Below are 17,886 nucleotides of genomic sequence, written 5' to 3'. Positions count from 1 at the left end.
ATACTAAACATTTTTTAATTAATTCCTCAGACGTCTGAACTCCAGACCTCTTGCTTTTATTGACAAAAGATTGGCTGCTGACCTCTGATTAAAAATCAAGCTGATCATGGACAATTTGAATTATTGGACCTCAATGTTAATAAAATTACTTGTACATCACTACTCACAAAGCACTTTTAAATGCCTTGTTTGATTGAGGTTGGAAATAAAAATACATACATACATACATACATACAAGTGTTGGTACTTTTTGTGCAGTACAGTTTAGGAAGGAAAGGTCCATCTATATGCCTTTGGTCAGGGATGTAGCATTATCATTAAAGATAAGATAAGATAAGATAAGTTAATCCTTTATAAAGCACTACAGTTTAGTTTTTTTGGTTTGTGTTTTATTTTTTCTATGAAAAGTGCTGTGAAAAGTGCTCTATGGAAGTGATTAATACATTTTGATTAATTGATTGAGTGAATTAATAAGTGAGCAGTTTGGTGTCAACTAGTTGGCTACTAATATTTTGGTAATTGGTCAATATGCTGGTTGATAAACGTAACAAACTCCAAGATTCCATTACTGGGTAAAAAAAAAAGATTTTGAAAAAAGTGTCATGTGACCTCCGGGGTGATGGCTGCTTAGCTTGGTCGTGTCTGTTGGGCGGCGGTCGAATCAACAATCTTAGATGCAAAATATACTCCTCTTTTCTCCACTATAAAGAAAGATCTCGATCCCACACTGAAGTACAGGTCAAAGAAATGAAACTATTAAAAAATAAAAAAAATATAGACCTCTATATATATTCCAGACCCTTCCCATTTCCATTCCTAACCAGCTGTTTGATGAGTGGAATAAATACATCTCAAAATCCAAGTTTTGCTGTAATAGTGTAATCCAGAATATGAAGCTCAATGGAAAAATATTGAAAGTAATGCTGTGCCTCAGGTTCCTGTACAGGCCTTACAGGCAGGTGACAAACCGGTGAGTAATTTGTAGGAAGTTAAGAATCACTGAGTAAAATCTGTTCTTACAACATGAAAGGAGCTAAGCAAACCACTATCACATGTTTGGGACTTCCCTGTTGCTCAGAAATATTGGATTAAAACTAGCAAGGCACCGCAGACTGTTTTTGATGTTGCCTCTCAATTTCAGAACTATGTATTTGGGCCTCAAAATTCCTGCCATAGACACAATAAATGGATACTTTTGGAACATAGTTTTGGCGGCAGGAAAAATGCCATCACAAAGAAATGCATTAAAATGTTACCAAGCATCTTTTTGATATGTGTAGCACTAGTTAGGGGACAACAATATGGGACACATATGCCATTGAAAAGAAAATATGATGCACTATTCATTCACCATCAATGAAAAAAACAGCACATGTAGGCCTTAGTTGACAAATGCAACCACCGCAAATCATGGAGTGTATAAGGTCACTTTGAATCGAACAATATGTGGGGCCTCTGTTCTAGGTTGCTCTGTCAGGAATTTGAACAAACAATGGGTCATGCATCCTTTTGGTGTGGGGTCTGGTATAAAAGCAACCAGTGGGAATCGTAAAAACTGTGCAGTCATTTAGAGCTAAAACACTTATAACTTCAACCATGACGATGGGAAAGGTGTGTAGTATTTTACATTACTTATTAGAAATGAATCATATGATTAAGGCTATCAAATTTTGTTGAATATTTTCTTTCCCTTTTCAGATCATCTTCTACGAGGACAGGAACTTCCAGGGTCGTTCCTATGAGACCAGCAGTGACTGTGCTGATATGTCCACCTACCTGAGCAGGTGTCACTCCTGCAGGGTGGAGAGTGGCTGCTTCATGGTCTATGACCACACTAACTACGTGGGAAACCAGTTTTTTGTCAGGAGGGGAGAGTACTCTGACTACCAGCGTATGGGCATGAGTGACTGCATCAGGTCCTGTCGCACAATCCCAATGGTACAGTAAATCATTCTTCTTGGCAAAATTAAAACGTGTAAGTAAAACGTAATGCAAACTGTTACTTTTTTTCACTTACAGCACAGAGGCCAGTTCAGGATGAGAATCTACGAGAGGGAGAACTTCGGTGGTCAGATGCATGAGCTGATGGACGACTGTGACAACATGATGGACCGCTATCGTATGAACGACTGCATGTCCTGCAACGTGATGGACGGCCACTGGCTGATGTACGAGCAGCCCCAGTACAGAGGCAAGATGATGTACCTGAGGCCCGGAGAGTACAGGAGCTTCAGAGAGATGGGGATGAGCGGTGTCAGGTTCAATAGCATGAGGCGCATCATGGATTCCTGTTATTAGAAGTTTGATGTAAACCAAAGAGCAAATAAAATGCTGCTATACATTCCCTTGCCATACTTTTGTTAATCAGTGTAAAATCCTTAATTTACAGAAAGAGAACACGTATATCAGAGTATGATGTATAGCATATTTCTTCAAAAAGCATATGTATTTCAGTTGCATATTAGGTCAATACATAAATACATAAATGTAATTTCATATTTTATATGAAACGACATTTATGTAGATGAATTTGTTAATTAATATCAGCAAAATTCTCTTGATAAATATGTTCTAATCAATATTTGAAAAGTGAGACCAGGAATAGATGCCTTTTTGTTATACAAATTGAAGAGGAAATGTATACATTGTGATCTTCTGTCTGATTAAGGTTTAGACACATCTTCCTATAAAACTGACCTTGTTCTGCGGCCCAATTTTACTTCTGGCAGCTACTGACCCGTTACTTCGTTGGCCAATCCAGAATTCCTTACATTTTAGTGGAGAAACTAGGAAAATATTATATAAAGTAGGTTGATGTTCAATGTTCATAGATAAGATAAGCATAAGATAACCGTTATTTGTCACACAATGAGGAAATTCAGATATAACAGATGACTTCCTTAAGAATATACTTAAGAGCAAAAAATTTAAATAAAGTTTTTACAGTAAGCGGTTGTTATATGGACCAGAAATATTGCACCAGGGATGATTGACATTATGTCACAGTATTGCACATGAGTATAACTGTATAGCGCATGACTATGAAGCTGAATGACACGTGTTTAGGGCTAACAGTGTTGTAGAGTCTGACAGCAGCAGAAGGAAAGACCTGTGAAACGTCTCCTTCACACAGCGAGGGTGGATCAGTCACTGAAGCTGCTCTCCAGAGCGGACAGTGTCCTGCAGGGGGTGTCCCCCACCTCCTGCACCGAGTCCAGAGCACAGCCCAGGACAGAGCTGGACTTCTGTGTGTACACCAACAAGTCAACAATGCACCCTTTCTCCTCATGGCTTGGTAGTCTGTAGTATATAAATTATTTTCTGTCGAGATCGGTAGCCCGAGGCAAAATCATACAACCGGAATGAGGTGACAATTTTAGAATTACAAATACTTTTTAGGATTACCAATACTTTTTAGGATTACAAAATTTGTTTAGGATTACAAATACTTTTTAGGATTACAAATACTTTTAACAAACGGCTGAATATTTTACTGACGGCTTTATGTGATTTGTGTAATTATTTGTCAAAAGCCATTTTAAATTTCTCAAGAAAATAAGGTTTTCCCATGTCGGCATATAGGATTATGCCTATACATTAGGAATGCTCGACTCAACAGTTGTTTGTTTATGTGTGTTATTCATATTTATACAATTAAACAATAAAAAAACAATCTCCCAAGATTATGAATTATACATGATTTTATTAATGTATGTAACACTTGTTTAGCACATATCAGTGATACGCCTCATGCTCATAAACCTCATTCCACTCATTCCCATGTTCATGAAGCTCCTGTACTCTCCAGGCCTGAAGTACATCATCCTGCCTCTGTACTGGGGCTGCTCGTACATCAGCCAGTGGCCGTCCATCACGTGACAGGAAAGACAGTCGGTCATACGATATCTCTCTTGAATGCTATCACAGTCGTCCATCAGCTCATGCATCTGACCACCAAAATTCTCCCTCTCGTAGATCCTCATCCTGAACTGGCCTCTGTGCTGTAACAGAAAAGTATTTTTTTTTCAATTAAAGCATTCGCAATAACCATTTGTTATTAGTGAGTTAGCATCTTACATAAGGGATCATTCTGCATGATCTAATGGTGTCAAACATCATGCCCATGCTCATCATGCGCTGCATATCATGATACTCTCCTCTTCTCATGAAAAACTGCATGCCCATGTAGTTGGGACGCTCGTAGACCATGAAGCAGCCGCTCTCCACCCTGCAGGACTGACACCTGCTCAGGTAGGAGGTCATGTCAGAGCAGTCACTCATGCACTCATAGGAGCGCCCCTGGAAGTTCCTCTCCTCGTAGAAGACAATCTGAAAAAGATGATTTATAGAAAAGATTATGCTAATGTCATTTTAATATGATCTGATATAAATATTTTTAGGAAGAGAAGGAACATAAACCTTACCTTGCCCATGGTGATGGTTTAGGATGTTTCCAATAGATGGTTCAACTTGCTCTACCAACAACATGATACCCCAGCCTTTTTATACAAAATCCTAGGGGCCATGATGTGTTGTTATTCAAATGTAGAAAGCTGATGAATTAGCAGTATGGCTTTTGCTGAACGAGGCCTATAAATGTGTAACAATGCATCTCTCTCCATACATTTCTGGCAGCAGTCATCTGTATTGTCTATTACAGCAATGAGCTTTGTGTGTTTTCTATTCTCAGTGAAACGGTTTGTCGTCACGTACTGTACAGTTGGATCATAGCAGAAGGATGGTTTCTGACATCTCTCCCCTAAGGTGTTCTTGAGTCAAAAAAGGGGAAGAAGTTGGCATCAATGACACACAAACATTAATTTGACAAGTGCCGTTGTACATTCATTTACATTACACGCACCATGTAGATTAGTTTATTAAATAGAACTACTAATACTAATCTTAAAGCAAAGCACATATCAAGATATAATAGCCCTTCATGATAGGGATTTTGTAGATACAAGCTGTGGTTAAATGAATTAGGAGATTAGCTTCTAGACATGCAAGTTGATTGCCATGATAAAGTAAATAGAAAAGAAAATTATAGTGTTTGGATTAAGAATTTATAGTGGTAGTAACAATAATGGATTATTATAGTAATGTATGTCATTTAGCCATATGCAGTAGTAGTAGTAGTAGTAGCCGCCGTGTACTTCTACTTCAATATAGTTACCGACAGCAGGCTGCTTAAAGTGACCTTGGTAAATTCTTCTTCATCTGCATAATTATGTTCATTATATGTTCATCAGCAGTAAAGCCCCAGCTTCCCAAGATGTAAGATAAGATATTCCTTTATTGTCCCACATGGGGAAATTTCATTGGTGCAACGCAGGTAGATACAGAGATAGATACAGAAGAACAGATCACTTATGTGATCAATCCACTTCTGCCACAGTTATAGGCTCTACAAAACACTAAGGACAAGAACTAAAGTTTGCATTACATGAATGATATTAGAACCATAGGAAAAGAAAAAAATAAGCTACGTATTTGACGTTGGTCACACTGTAGTTACACCTTTAAATGCTAGTGCTCATGATAATTGCACGTTATCAACTATGATTTGCCAAAGTCAAATGCTCTATGCTCAAATGTATGAAATTAATTAATTAAATTTCTGTTAATTCTATTGAATAGTTAATTAACACTATCATCTATATCAGATGATCCCATTGTCTAAATAGCTGCAGACCTCCATATAAGCCCTTTTCAAGAAACCGACCACCTCGGTCCGGTTGCCTTAGAAATTCGAAGCTCCACTTCCTGTTCATTCCTTATGAGGAATTAGCCGAGTCTCGCTAAAATAAATAAAGATAACCACAGGCAGCATGTTAAGACTTTTAGGTACCATGTAGATATATATACCTATATGTTTACAAACGCAAGTCAGGTAAAGTAAGGTTCATTCCTCAAATAAATGTAATCAATAATGCTAAAATAACACCACAAACTGAACTATGAACTAGCCGGGCGCTATAGTGAAAAGGGTCTATTGATGTGAAGACCACCCAGGGATCCCCCAATAAAAAATCACACTCAGTTTAAAAGAATATGTAATGCTTTATTCCAAGATTTACATGTGAAAAGTACATACAATAAAGTCTAACGGCTTAATATTGATTTAAATGAACACATACACCATGTGAAGTTAATTCAAAACTGACATTTTTTTCATGGTTATTTTGTGAACAACTTTTGGGGGGCCCCTTACTGTGGCTCTGAGGGACCCCATGGGGAACCACTTTGGGAACCACTTATCTATATTATTAAGCACATTTTAGACATTTGAAAAAACATGTTATGACTTGTAATTGTAAGGCTATTAATTTAAAATGTTTATTTAAAAGAATAACACATTGACAAAGAGTTTAAAAATTTAAAATCTTTAATAAACAAAATGTTTTATATTTACAGCAAAATTTGCTCAATGGCTAAAAGTCTGTGACCCTCCGGAAGGACCCAACAATGGCACAGGTGGCACACCAGTCACGGTACCTCCTGTACTCCCCAGGCCTAAGGAAGTACTGTCTACCCCGGTAGTTGGGATACTCGTAGAAGACCCAGAAGCCATTCATTACGTTACTGGAGTAAACATGACGATGATGGAAACGATCAGACACACAAGGACAGTCATCCATGAACTCCATCATATGACCGCTGAAGTCTGGTTTCTCATAGATTCGCAATCTGTAGGAGCCACGATACTTTTGGTGTAGAAAAAATACAAACAAATCAATATAAATGCTGCCTACATGGAAAAATGCAATGTTCAAAATGTGTTTCTCACCAATGGAATCATCCGACAAGAGCGAATACAGCTACTGAAACCCATCCATCTCTGATAGTCAGGATATTCGCCTCTCCTCATGAAGTATTGGTGGCCCATAAAGTTGGGGCGTTCATAAATCATGAAGCAGCCACTCTCAACCCGGATCGAGTTGCAGCGGCTGAAGTACGAATGAAGGTCTGTGCAGTCATTGCCGCACTCATAGCTCCGGCCTTGGAAGTTCTTGTCCTCGTAAAAAATTATCTGATGAAAAAAAGCCTCAAGTGAGAAATGTAAGAATTCCTACAATTCCCAGATTAAACTAAAGCAATTAATGAACATACACCTCATCTCATCTAAACAGAGAGAAAACTGTACTCACCTTGCCCATGGTCTCCGTTGGAGAGATTCCCCATGTTTTCAGGGCTTTTTATACTACCGCTTGACAAACAAAGTATTGTTATTCAAATTGTCCCTCATAGTTATAATTGAAGGCTACTGGCACATGTTTACCTTTTTGTCAGAGCACAACATTGGGGCAGAAATATGGATTTGTACTTCAAAAAAAAAGATAAATAATTAGCTGGTTTGGTGTTTTGACATGCATGGACAAAGGAAAACACTAGTATGGTATCCACACATCCAGAGGACAATAGCCAGGAACAATATGGAACAACCCTCTGGCATTAAATAAGTTGCATAACAGAGCAGGAAGCCACTCTCTTGCTCTACAGCTCAGCCTTAACAAACCACATATGCAAATAAGTAAGTGTGCTGCTCTGTCTGTCTGTTGGTCACTTTGACAGTAAAAGTTTTGTCATATTTTGAATTATGTTTTAACTGTGTATAAAAGTATGATAGGATATGTGGGAATTTGTAAATGTATGTGACAGAACTTCAGGGATAGACTGTGTCCACAGGAACTTTAAAGTGTATGCAATGCACTTTTAAATGTAATAAGAATGACGATAATAATAATAATAATAATAATAATAATAATAATAATAATAATAATAATAATAATAATAATAATAATAATAATAATAATAATAATAATAAAACACATATTTTTATGTATTGTTTCTTATGGTGAGCAACGAGGTGTAATGTCAGTTGGTTGAGATTTTTCATGGAAAGATCCTTTTGAGTAAATACACTGTTTGGAAATTAAATGCTTAATAGGAGTACAGTGGAAAGGCACTTAAGTATATAATGTATTTTGTGATTGCAATGCAGGTGTGTACGATTGTTGCTGATGGGCTGAAGAACTGTTCATATAGATAAATTCCGCCCCATAAAGACAGCTAATCCCAAATGGGGCACGCTCAGAGAGAGCTGCTCTGGTATTTGGTCTGGTATGTGTCCGAGTGCAAGATCATCATAGTACTCAACATCCCAAAAGTTAAGATATCATTCATTTTTGTTATTGTCAGTTTAATTTAGCAGATAAGAAAAATCAAAGACCAGATGGACTCTTTTATGTTTATTAAGGGTTAAGAGTTTATTGAGAAGAGAATAAAGAAAAGTTACACAAACTTTAGTTCAAATCAGTGATTCTTCTGATAGAGCCAACTCTTGGGCTTACGCCTCCCCAGTCGCTGTACCTTCTGTACTCTCCGGGCCGCAGGAAGTACACTTGGCCCTTGTAGTTGGGTTGGTCATACAGCAGCCAGTAGCCATCCATCACATTACATGAGTTGAAATCAGACATGCTAAGCTGATCCTGGAGGTTTGGGCAATCATCCACCAGCTCATGCATCTGTCCAGACATGTCAGAGCGCTCATACAGCCTCAGCCTGTAGGACCCTCGATGCTGGTGGAGAAGAATTGTGGAGTTAATTTAGGTTAATCGTGAGCTATGTATGTATTTTTTAATGATGATTTTATTCAACCTTCAACAGAAAATGTGATATAGTACCTGGGGAATCGCGCGGCATGATCGCACACAGTCATTAATTCCAATCACTTGCTGGTTATCTGAGTACTCTCCTCTTCTTAAGTAGAACTGGTTTCCCATGTAGTTAGGTCGCTCATAGACCATAAAGCAGCCACTCTCCACCTTGATAGAGTTACATCTGTTGAAGTAGGAGTGGAGGTCAGCACAGTCACTGCTGCACTCATGAGAGCGCCCCTGAAAGTTTCTGTCTTCATAGAAAATGATCTACAAAAAGAGAAAATTAGTTCAGTGAAATAGGAGATTGCAAGTTTAGTATGATATATTTTTTTATCTTGTCTTTTCACCTTTCCCATGGTGTGTTGTTCTGTCATCAGATATTAGGCTAGTGGCCAGTGCAGTGAGCCAGACCTTTATAAAAAAAAAGAAGAAAAGGCTGCTCTAACCCTAACCCACAGCATAAAGTATTGTCATTCAAATATATCGCTCACAGGGTTGATGGATCAGGGGTGGAGCTTAAGGCTTTGTATGACTCTAATGTACAGTGTAGAATAAGTTCTTGTTCTTTCTACAAGGTTCACAATTTCATTCACAATAGAACATTTTACAATACTGGCATCAGCACATTTGACTATAAATAAAAGAACAGTTGTCAAGACTGTCCTGAGATGAGCTATCCTCTTTGTATATGTTACTATTCTAAATATAAATAATTTGGGGAACATTTATTGAAAATCACATATACTTTATTTTTCAGGAGAACAGATCATGATATTGCTCAAATGTATCAATAGGAAAATGCTCACTTAGCCTGACTGTATTTTATATATTTGCCAGAATGTTTCTCGTAATCACTTTTCATCATTTATTTTACAGTTACTCTGAACAGTAACTAATTGTTTGTGATGCGCTTGATGGAGCCCACCCTTGCAGAGCGACTACCCCACTCACTGAACCTCTTGTACTCTCCAGGCTGGATCAGATACATCCTACCACAGTAGTTTGGGTCCTCATAGAAAAGCCAGTTGCCATCATTCACATTACAGGAAAAAATGTCTTTGACATGGAAGCGGTCCATGACACTTGGACAGTCATCCTCCAGGTACATTATCTGACCTCCAAATTCAATGCGCTCATACAGGCGCATGTTAAAAGATCTTTGCTCCTGACAATGAAATATTTAGCAGTTAACAGTCATCTGACAGAACATCAAACCTCAAAGATATGAAATGGTAAATAGAGCTTACAACTGAGATCAAGCGACAAGAGCTGATGAATTCAGAGGGCCCCATCCTGGGGTGGATGTCAGGGAAATCTCCACTCCTTAGACAGCACTGATTCCCTGTGTAGTTGGGCTTTTCATAGACCATGAAGCAGCCACTTGTCACCCTGATGGAGTTGCACTGATTAAAGAAGCACAACAGATCAGGACAATCATCACTGCACTCATAATGATGTCCACAGAAGTCCTTTTCTTCAAAGAAGATGATCTGAAATCATTAAAAAAAAACAGTTTTGTAATAAAATAAAAGGTCAATCTTGATATATTTAATTTGATTAAAATATAGGTATGTGATGTGTATAAATAAGTATTTTTAAAGGTCTATACTACAGAAATATTCTATTAGAAATATAGGCTATTGTGTCAAAACTCTTATATTTACCTTTCCCATTTTGTCCTCTTCCCAGATACGGATGATCTCACAGAATCTCTGACCCATTTACCCTTTTGGAGACATAATCTGTCATATATATATAAAGAGAGAGAGAGAATGTAAAATGCAGACTCATGGTTGTCATTCATGTCAAAATATTCAGGAATATTTACTGGGGTTAACGTTAAGTTGCAGTAAACAGGCTGTTGTGGTTGCTTTACAATGGAAGGATGTAGTGTTTATTTTATTATATTATATTTGTTGTTTAAAAAAACACTTTTAGGCCTAGATTTAGTGGCACAAATAACCGCTAATAATGATTTTAACAATTATAATAAAAGAGCATGTAAATCACATGCATAGAGGAGGAACAAAATGTACTAATTTTAAGTGTAAATGTCATTTTATTCAGTGTGTGATATACAGCAAAGAGGAGAAACTTAACTAAAATTGTTTTTGCAGTCATCAGAGATCCATGAGACGTCTGATGGAGCCCATCCTGGAGCTGTTGCCGCTCCATTCATTAAAATTCTTATACTGGCCGGGGCGAAGGTAGAAGTGGCGACCTCTGTAGTGGGGATGCTCGTACACCAGCCAGTGGCCCTCCACGTTACACGAGTTGAAATTTGAAATATGGAAGCGGTTCATGAGGTTGGAGCAGTCATCTGCCAGCTCCATCATTGTGCCACCCATGTCAAAATGTTCATACAGCCTAAGCCTGAAGGACCCTTTGTGCTGGGAACAGACAGGTCAAAGTCAGGCACAAATAAGACCTACATGATAATAACATAATTCATCTGTAGGCTTGATTGAGGCTTGATTTAGATTTGAATTTACTTTGAAGAAAGGCAATGTTAGAGCTACTCATTATTTACAATAAATTCCCAAAGAAAGTCCCATGATAACACTGATGTTCGGCCACAACATTCATAAGTCATTCATTGCAAGTAATCTCACCACAGGGATCATGCGGCAGGACCTGACACAGTCAGTCATTCCTGTCATACTCATGTAGTCAGAATATTCTCCTCTTCTCATGAAGTACTGGTGTCCCATGTATCCAGGACGGTCATAGATCATGAACATGCCGCTCTCCACTCGAACGGACCGGCAGTGGTCAAACATTGAGTGGAGGTCAGTGCAGTCACTCATGCACTCATAGTAACGACCTCCAAAGTTTCTGTCCTCATAGAAGATGATCTAAAAATAATCAGTGCAAAATGTCCAGTTTAGTGTGAGATTTAAGGAGGAAGTGAGATGATTTTGTTACCTTTCCCATTTTGTCAGCTGTGCTGGCCCAACAGTCAACTACACCGTGTTCATGTTTTTCATGTTTTATACCCTGACAGCAGTTGCTAACTGTTTTGTTATTATAATGAGACCTAGTGTCAGCATGGACTGTACAGGAGTCTTCCTGTTTGTCAGGTTCTCTGTTTGTGTTTGTACTTTCTAACAAGCGTGACGACGATGACCATGTCTTCTTTGAATTTGTACAATTCTACACATTTGTAGTGTTTTAACTATAAAATTTAAATCAAAATTACATTTTCTCATTGTTTTAAAATTGTCATTTATTCTTGAGTAAGATAAGCCTTTATTTGTCCCACAATGGGAAAATTCCAGTGTTGCAACACAAAGTAGGTACAGAAGTTAATAATAAAAAACAGATAACTTATAAAAAAACACTCTTGTAGAAAAACTTTTATAAAAAACTCTTATACTCTTATAAAAAAACTCTTATACTCTTAATAAAAATAAATGAACAATAATAACGATAGTAACTCTTATTTACAGCAGTTATATGGACAGAGAATATTGCAGGATGATTGGCATTATGTCAAAGTGTTGCACATGTAATAAAGCATTTGCTGTAGTTATTACCCTAAAAGAATAATAACAAGTACAAGAGTAGTTTATAATATGTTTATTTGCTCAATACATGTACCCAATAGTAAATGCATCTCTTGATTTTATGGTTGTTACCATCTCCAAGACAAAATTTGAATTCACAGTGAATTAGCCCCATCAATACAAGTGTAATTTCCGTTTAAAATTCTGTAATCCTGCAGAAGGAGCCGGTGGTAGCACAGGTGGCGCCCCAGTCACTGAACTTGCGGTACTCCCCTGGCCTCATGAAGTACTGTCGGCCCCTGTAGTTGGGGTGCTCATACAGGGTCCAGTATCCATCCATCACATTGCAGGAGTAGATCTCACGGCTGCGGAAATGTTCTTGAACCGACTCACAGTCTTCACTGAACTCCATCATCTGACCCTGGAAGTTTGGCCTCTCGTAGATATGGATGCGATAGGGCCCCTCACTTGTCTGAAGAAAAGATTACACATTACAAACTTGCTCCTTTAAAATCATACAGGTTGAGATGTAGATTTGTTTTAAAGTCAAATATTTAAAATGTAATTTTGAAAACAAAAATGTGGATTATTTTACTCTACTTCTGTTTCACTCACTGGCAGAAGAAACAATGATGCATAAAGCTTCCTGACTATTTGTGACTCTTGTGACGGGCTACTGTATGTGTTGAGAGGGAATAATCCTACTACAATTTTGTTTAAAATTAACTATAATTTACAAAAGCACAAAATCAATTTTAAACATTGTATTATGCATTATTCTGAGTGTGTGGAGAAATAAACAGATTGTGACTAGTGGAGGACCAATTGACACGTGAATAAAACAAAACACAACTCTAGGTATGTTTTCTCCTTCTGACATTGAATCTATTCCTTCAGAGTCCATCTTTCAATATATTATCATTCATTCTCTCAGATTAGGTATTAAAATCAGGAAATACTCACATAGGAGAAAGTACGACAGGAGTGAATGCTATCATTGTAGCCCATCCAGCGCTGGTAGTCTGGATACTCCCCTCTGGTCAGGACATACTGGTAGCCAGTGTAGTTGGGCTTCTCGTACAGGACCCAGCAGCCACTCTCCACCTTTATGGAGTTACACCGGCTGAAGTGTGGGTGCATGTCCGGGCAGTCAGAGTCGCACTCATAGGAGCGACCCTGGAAGTTTCTGTCCTCGTAAAATATTATCTAGGCCAAAGATATATTGTATTATGCACCAAAAATGTCATACTCATACTAGATGTAAAGAAGCACAAAATCTGATTCAATCATATCAAACTATACTTCATAAAATATCACTCTCAATTAACCTACAACAGATACTTCTTTGTTGCAGTTGATAGGAATATGTAAATCAATGAAGTCTTACCTTGCTACTCATCCTGAAAGTGTGCTGGAGCCAGTAAACTGCACTAAATGGTGAACTCACAAAGCCACAACACCACAGCCCTGCTATATAAACCTAAATCAAAAGGTTACGAGACCCACATTATCTGTTTTTTCAATGACAGGGGATTTACCAAGCTGGCACAACTGCCTAAAGTCCTGATCCAGAGTGAAAATCCCTGAATCATCAATGCAAAACTCATACTAGGCAAATTACTGAGCCACTGAACCTGTTTAATTGATATGGACGTACAACTTTTATTCAGCTGTGAGGCCATTGTTGCAGTTTCAACACTGGGGGTTTTAAATAAATTAGAGCAGTACAATTCAGAAAACAAGCAGCAAACACTGTCTATGACGGGTTTTTTTTTTGCCGCATTTATGAATCAACAAAAAAAATCTTCTTTTCTCAGTCCTGAAGAGATTCTTGTGAACCTTCATAATTCTCAGTCCTTTCCTCATGATACTCACTGGTGTCCTGCAAACAAATAGATTATAACCACTAGAGGACAGAAAAGAGCGGCTTGATATATTTAACAGGGTAATTGCTCGAGTAGAGGTGCCTAATGTAAAGGGAATGTGAACGATTATGTAACTTTCCACTTTGATTGAAATTTTGCATTAAATAGGAAGTTTGGGCACACAAACTACTCTTGAGCATATGCAACTCTGATATAAGATGAGATAACCTACACTTAGGAAAGACTGAGACGACGAGGAAGATGATGCACGAGTTGGAGGTGCATTTGCCTTGGCCTTCTCTGACAGCCATCGTTTCAACTTGTCATCTTAACAAGAGATGTAAAAGTTGGTGATCTCAGACAGTAAAGGATGTGAAGCGCCGTCACTCACTGTGCTTCTTGGAATGGTGTACAGCCTTGTAGGAGGAGAGCATAGCGAATGGATGGTATGACAAAGTAAAAGGGTAAACAATTGCTGCCTAGGAATAAGAAATCAAGTTTAGAAAAAACAATTACACAATATTCTTGTAATCTAAATTAAATTAGACTTTTACTCTACCTTTGAATGCTCATTAGAGTAAGTAGCAGCTGGTTTACATTTGTATAAAGACAGAATTTCCTCAATGGGCAGTTTATTCTGGGGAAAGCATCCGTGTTAAGCTTATGCATATCAAATGTATATATGTATATATATATATATATATATATATATATAAAATATGTATTTTTAAAAATATATATATAAATTATAACAATACATTTTCCAATTATAACTGCTAAAGTTAGTTTTCTTTGATTGATTCAAATTGGCACTCACCATAATCATTCCAGCAAAGGATGAGAGAATCATAGCCTCTCTTTCCAAGTGATTTGGATACTGGGAACTGGAGGTGGCTCCACTAAAAATTAAAAGCATCTTAGATTGACATTGTCGTTTCTAAATTTGATTGCCACATAACCGAAAAGCTGCTTACAAGAAGTCTCTGTCAAACACATACCGTCCCTCTTCTTTATTCAGCCACCAAAGAGCTACACTAATCGCGAGATCATAATGAGCCTGTAATGAACACACATATCCATCTGATAATGCACTGTACTTTTGTGGAGGTTTGTACTTTTACTACCAGGTCATCCAGCATTGTGGAGGTCCCCCTCCCCTTTGGATCAAATGACTTCTCCCGAATTCTCTGCCCTATGTAATCGCCACTGTATGATAAGAAAAATATGGCTATAACTGACAGAAATGGTCATATCTCTGGTCATTCTGGTCAAACTCACAGAAGAGCTTCCAGATCTCTTTTCAGCCTCCTTGCTCCCATTTTCTAGATTGAAAAATATACAGTTAACATTAGATTAAAAAAGCAAAAATATAAATTCAGTCACAATGGTTGCTGAGTGAATTCTAGCATGATAATAAAAACTATCAACAAAGCTTAACTGAAATCCAAATTGGGATACGAATGTGTGATTACACAAGAATCCATAACAATTAACTATAGCCAAACGACAGGAAAATTAACTTTTACTCACCATAAAACTGTACTAAATGCACTTAAGCATTAAGAGCATGGTTGGCTTTCTTCATTGAATCTGGCTCACAAGCATTGCAGCTCCAAAGAAAAGAGTAATGTGGATCACAGGACAAACTTCTCAGGTTAACTATCTAAATTATTCATGACAAACCTCCTGTCAATCTCTGACAATACACAGGCATACAAAGCTGGAAAACAAACTGAATAATGCAAATGAGTTTGACTCCATCAAGGTGAATGAATATTTGATATCAAGGAAACATAAAATTGTAAAAATGTCTTTATTAAAAACAAAATGGTTAAACTTGGGGTGAAAACAAAAAACATTGTTTTAGCACTTGGAAGTTTTCTTTGATTTCTTGCCCTTAAAGATTGGTGAGCTCAAAAACTCAGTATCAGTAAATTTGTCTCCACGTCTTATTTTACTGCAAAAATAAAAATAAATGTGTTTTAATTAAAATACTAAGATAATTGTGTAAAACAATGAGATTTGACTGACCTGTTAAGGGTTGGCTCCTTGTAACTCACAGGGCCCCTTCGTCTCCTTGTGAGCCCGTTGCTTTCCTCATCTGCAGTTGAAATTGTGTTGGTCAGTGAAGTTAGGACTCTTGCCACTGCAACACAACCAACACCAATATTCCCCTTTACATAACTATAACATAATCCATAATTACAGCCAATACTGAGAAAAGTTGAACACACTAACAAAAGAAGGAGTGAGGTGTAGAGTGGGGTGCTACTTGGCATGAAAATATAGCATAAACTACGATACCTTGGACGGCGTTGTCAGGAGGTGCACATTCCACCTCCTTGCTGCTCGATCTCCTGGGGCTGGAGAGCACAGCGTCCATCTCAGGGTCTGTAGTGCTTACACCTGCATTCAACCAGGGGGGCATCTCATCCGTTATGAATCCATCTGACTGCACTGGCAAATCACTTGAGGAAAAATGTCTGTACACAACAAATGTCTCTCTTGGGTTTTTGGGTAAATGCAGTTTTGACGTTTTACGATATCGTTTGGGGTTTTTGGTCTTCTTGGTCGTCATTTCTTTAACCCCTGTGTGCAATTCATCTTCGCGTGGACCAAACAAAGAATCTGCCAGTTGTGACTCGTCCACAGACCTGCTGATTTCAGGATGGTCATGATCAAAAACATGCAAAGAATTTCTAGACTCAACAGCTGTATGATCAGTTTTTTTGTTATTCTTGCGTGAGCTTTTCTTCTTTCTTTTACTGTTGTTCTTTTCTGCTTTCTTCTCGGCTTTTGCTTCATCCAGTCTGGCTTTTTTGGAGAGGTGAAAGCCTGGAACTGGATCATTTGCTTCATCGTCCATTGGTGCTTCCAGATTTGAGGTGGCCGCCCATGAGCGCTTACCAGAGGCCACTAAAACGGATTTGTTTCCTGCATTTGGCTCTTTCATGGTAGCGTTTTTCTCTTCTCCTTGGCTTGATCTCACACAAGTAACCTCATTCTCCATATCGGTTGCATTTGATAAAGGATCACAGTTGCTTGTTGCAATTACAAATGTTCCCCTACATTTTGCTTTATGCATTTCTACACTTTTTAAGGGCGTTTCAGCATTGCGGTGTGGTTCGGCTAAATCTTCTTGTATTGAAAAATTATCTGAAGCAAGTTTAACTTCTTTAGACACCACCTCCATATTTGAATTGCTTTTGTCATCATTACTTTCCCAATATGGCAGTAGAGGCACATAACATGTTTCCCTCTTGGCCCTTTTACTTTGAGTCTTCCTGCACTTAGTTTTCGAACCAACTTGAACATCTCTGGGTTCCTCATGTACTGTGGATGCATTGGTGTAGGTCTTGTTCTGCTCTAGTTTTCCACATTCTGGGCTTCCCAAATTATGCACAGATTCAGAGAAAGCCCATTCACTTTCAAGAGCGACTTCACTTGAAGGTAAGGGTGGGATGAAAAAGGTTTTCTTTCGAGATGAAGACATTCTTCGGCTCGTAGTTTTAGATCTCCTGAAGTTAATGTTGGACATTGCTTCAGCATTTTCTTGAGGTTTAAGGTCCACAGGTTCGCTTGAATTGGTGGATTTTTGATGTACGACATCTTTAAAATAATCATCCATGTCTGGTAAGTGCATATCGGTGTTCTCCCTAACCAACTGCTCATCAACTTTTAGTTTCTCTTTTTTCTTAGGGATTGTCAAAGCACTTTGGATCATTTTTGGTATACGAGAGCTAGTCTTATTTTTACACTGTGCTTTGCCCTTTTGTGACTCCACAACCTGCTTTGTGTTTTTAAGGTCATCCAATGCACATCTTGTATCTTTCTCTCTGTCAGTAAACGTTTGGG

The 17,886-nt window shown here is 38.0% G+C and overlaps 8 protein-coding genes across 8 annotated transcripts; 1 reads left to right on the top strand and 7 right to left on the bottom strand.

Moving 5' to 3' along the window:
* Nucleotides 1-1,483: 1,483 nt before the first annotated feature.
* Nucleotides 1,484-2,341, top strand: LOC140359799 (gamma-crystallin M3-like). The gene is made up of 3 exons (XM_072444983.1): nucleotides 1,484-1,611; nucleotides 1,699-1,938; nucleotides 2,020-2,341. Exons 1-3 carry the CDS (start codon nucleotides 1,597-1,599, stop codon nucleotides 2,296-2,298), a joined length of 534 nt encoding a protein of 177 aa, XP_072301084.1. The 5' UTR covers nucleotides 1,484-1,596; the 3' UTR covers nucleotides 2,299-2,341.
* A 1,342-nt stretch (nucleotides 2,342-3,683) lies between these two features.
* LOC140359793 (gamma-crystallin M1-like) lies at nucleotides 3,684-4,541 on the bottom strand. Its single transcript, XM_072444977.1, has 3 exons — nucleotides 4,425-4,541; nucleotides 4,078-4,329; nucleotides 3,684-4,001 (listed from the first exon to the last, which is right to left on the bottom strand). The coding sequence occupies exons 1-3, from the start codon at nucleotides 4,431-4,433 to the stop codon at nucleotides 3,726-3,728; spliced, it is 537 nt and encodes a 178-aa protein (XP_072301078.1). The 5' UTR covers nucleotides 4,434-4,541; the 3' UTR covers nucleotides 3,684-3,725.
* Nucleotides 4,542-6,367: 1,826 nt separating this feature from the next.
* Nucleotides 6,368-7,219, bottom strand: LOC140359795 (gamma-crystallin M2). Its single transcript, XM_072444978.1, has 3 exons — nucleotides 7,149-7,219; nucleotides 6,788-7,030; nucleotides 6,368-6,704 (listed from the first exon to the last, which is right to left on the bottom strand). The coding sequence occupies exons 1-3, from the start codon at nucleotides 7,155-7,157 to the stop codon at nucleotides 6,432-6,434; spliced, it is 525 nt and encodes a 174-aa protein (XP_072301079.1). The 5' UTR covers nucleotides 7,158-7,219; the 3' UTR covers nucleotides 6,368-6,431.
* Nucleotides 7,220-8,241: 1,022 nt separating this feature from the next.
* On the bottom strand, nucleotides 8,242-9,031 carry LOC140359791 (gamma-crystallin M2-like). The gene is made up of 3 exons (XM_072444975.1): nucleotides 9,008-9,031; nucleotides 8,685-8,927; nucleotides 8,242-8,579 (listed from the first exon to the last, which is right to left on the bottom strand). Exons 1-3 carry the CDS (start codon nucleotides 9,014-9,016, stop codon nucleotides 8,304-8,306), a joined length of 528 nt encoding a protein of 175 aa, XP_072301076.1. The 5' UTR covers nucleotides 9,017-9,031; the 3' UTR covers nucleotides 8,242-8,303.
* Nucleotides 9,032-9,511: 480 nt separating this feature from the next.
* Nucleotides 9,512-10,402, bottom strand: LOC140359789 (gamma-crystallin S-1-like). Its single transcript, XM_072444973.1, has 3 exons — nucleotides 10,325-10,402; nucleotides 9,908-10,150; nucleotides 9,512-9,825 (listed from the first exon to the last, which is right to left on the bottom strand). Exons 1-3 carry the CDS (start codon nucleotides 10,379-10,381, stop codon nucleotides 9,553-9,555), a joined length of 573 nt encoding a protein of 190 aa, XP_072301074.1. The 5' UTR covers nucleotides 10,382-10,402; the 3' UTR covers nucleotides 9,512-9,552.
* Nucleotides 10,403-10,699: 297 nt separating this feature from the next.
* On the bottom strand, nucleotides 10,700-11,716 carry LOC140359792 (gamma-crystallin M2-like). Its single transcript, XM_072444976.1, has 3 exons — nucleotides 11,586-11,716; nucleotides 11,273-11,515; nucleotides 10,700-11,050 (listed from the first exon to the last, which is right to left on the bottom strand). The coding sequence occupies exons 1-3, from the start codon at nucleotides 11,592-11,594 to the stop codon at nucleotides 10,781-10,783; spliced, it is 522 nt and encodes a 173-aa protein (XP_072301077.1). The 5' UTR covers nucleotides 11,595-11,716; the 3' UTR covers nucleotides 10,700-10,780.
* A 508-nt stretch (nucleotides 11,717-12,224) lies between these two features.
* Nucleotides 12,225-13,690, bottom strand: LOC140359790 (gamma-crystallin M2-like). Its single transcript, XM_072444974.1, has 3 exons — nucleotides 13,554-13,690; nucleotides 13,130-13,372; nucleotides 12,225-12,638 (listed from the first exon to the last, which is right to left on the bottom strand). The coding sequence occupies exons 1-3, from the start codon at nucleotides 13,563-13,565 to the stop codon at nucleotides 12,363-12,365; spliced, it is 531 nt and encodes a 176-aa protein (XP_072301075.1). The 5' UTR covers nucleotides 13,566-13,690; the 3' UTR covers nucleotides 12,225-12,362.
* Nucleotides 13,691-13,844: 154 nt separating this feature from the next.
* On the bottom strand, nucleotides 13,845-15,669 carry LOC140359788 (uncharacterized protein C2orf80). The gene is made up of 9 exons (XM_072444972.1): nucleotides 15,562-15,669; nucleotides 15,310-15,353; nucleotides 15,156-15,237; nucleotides 15,006-15,088; nucleotides 14,849-14,930; nucleotides 14,591-14,668; nucleotides 14,423-14,510; nucleotides 14,264-14,358; nucleotides 13,845-14,048 (listed from the first exon to the last, which is right to left on the bottom strand). The coding sequence occupies exons 1-9, from the start codon at nucleotides 15,562-15,564 to the stop codon at nucleotides 13,980-13,982; spliced, it is 624 nt and encodes a 207-aa protein (XP_072301073.1). The 5' UTR covers nucleotides 15,565-15,669; the 3' UTR covers nucleotides 13,845-13,979.
* Between the last annotated feature and the right edge of the window lie 2,217 nt (nucleotides 15,670-17,886).

The sequence above is a fragment of the Eucyclogobius newberryi genome, unplaced genomic scaffold (genome assembly GCF_026437365.1).
Source record: "Eucyclogobius newberryi isolate DKJ021-1_F unplaced genomic scaffold, fEucNew1.0.hap1 SCAF_14, whole genome shotgun sequence".
NCBI lineage: Eukaryota > Metazoa > Chordata > Actinopteri > Gobiiformes > Gobiidae > Eucyclogobius > Eucyclogobius newberryi.
Note: the sequence above shows the minus strand (reverse complement) of the source record. Positions and strands in the feature narration are given on the sequence as shown.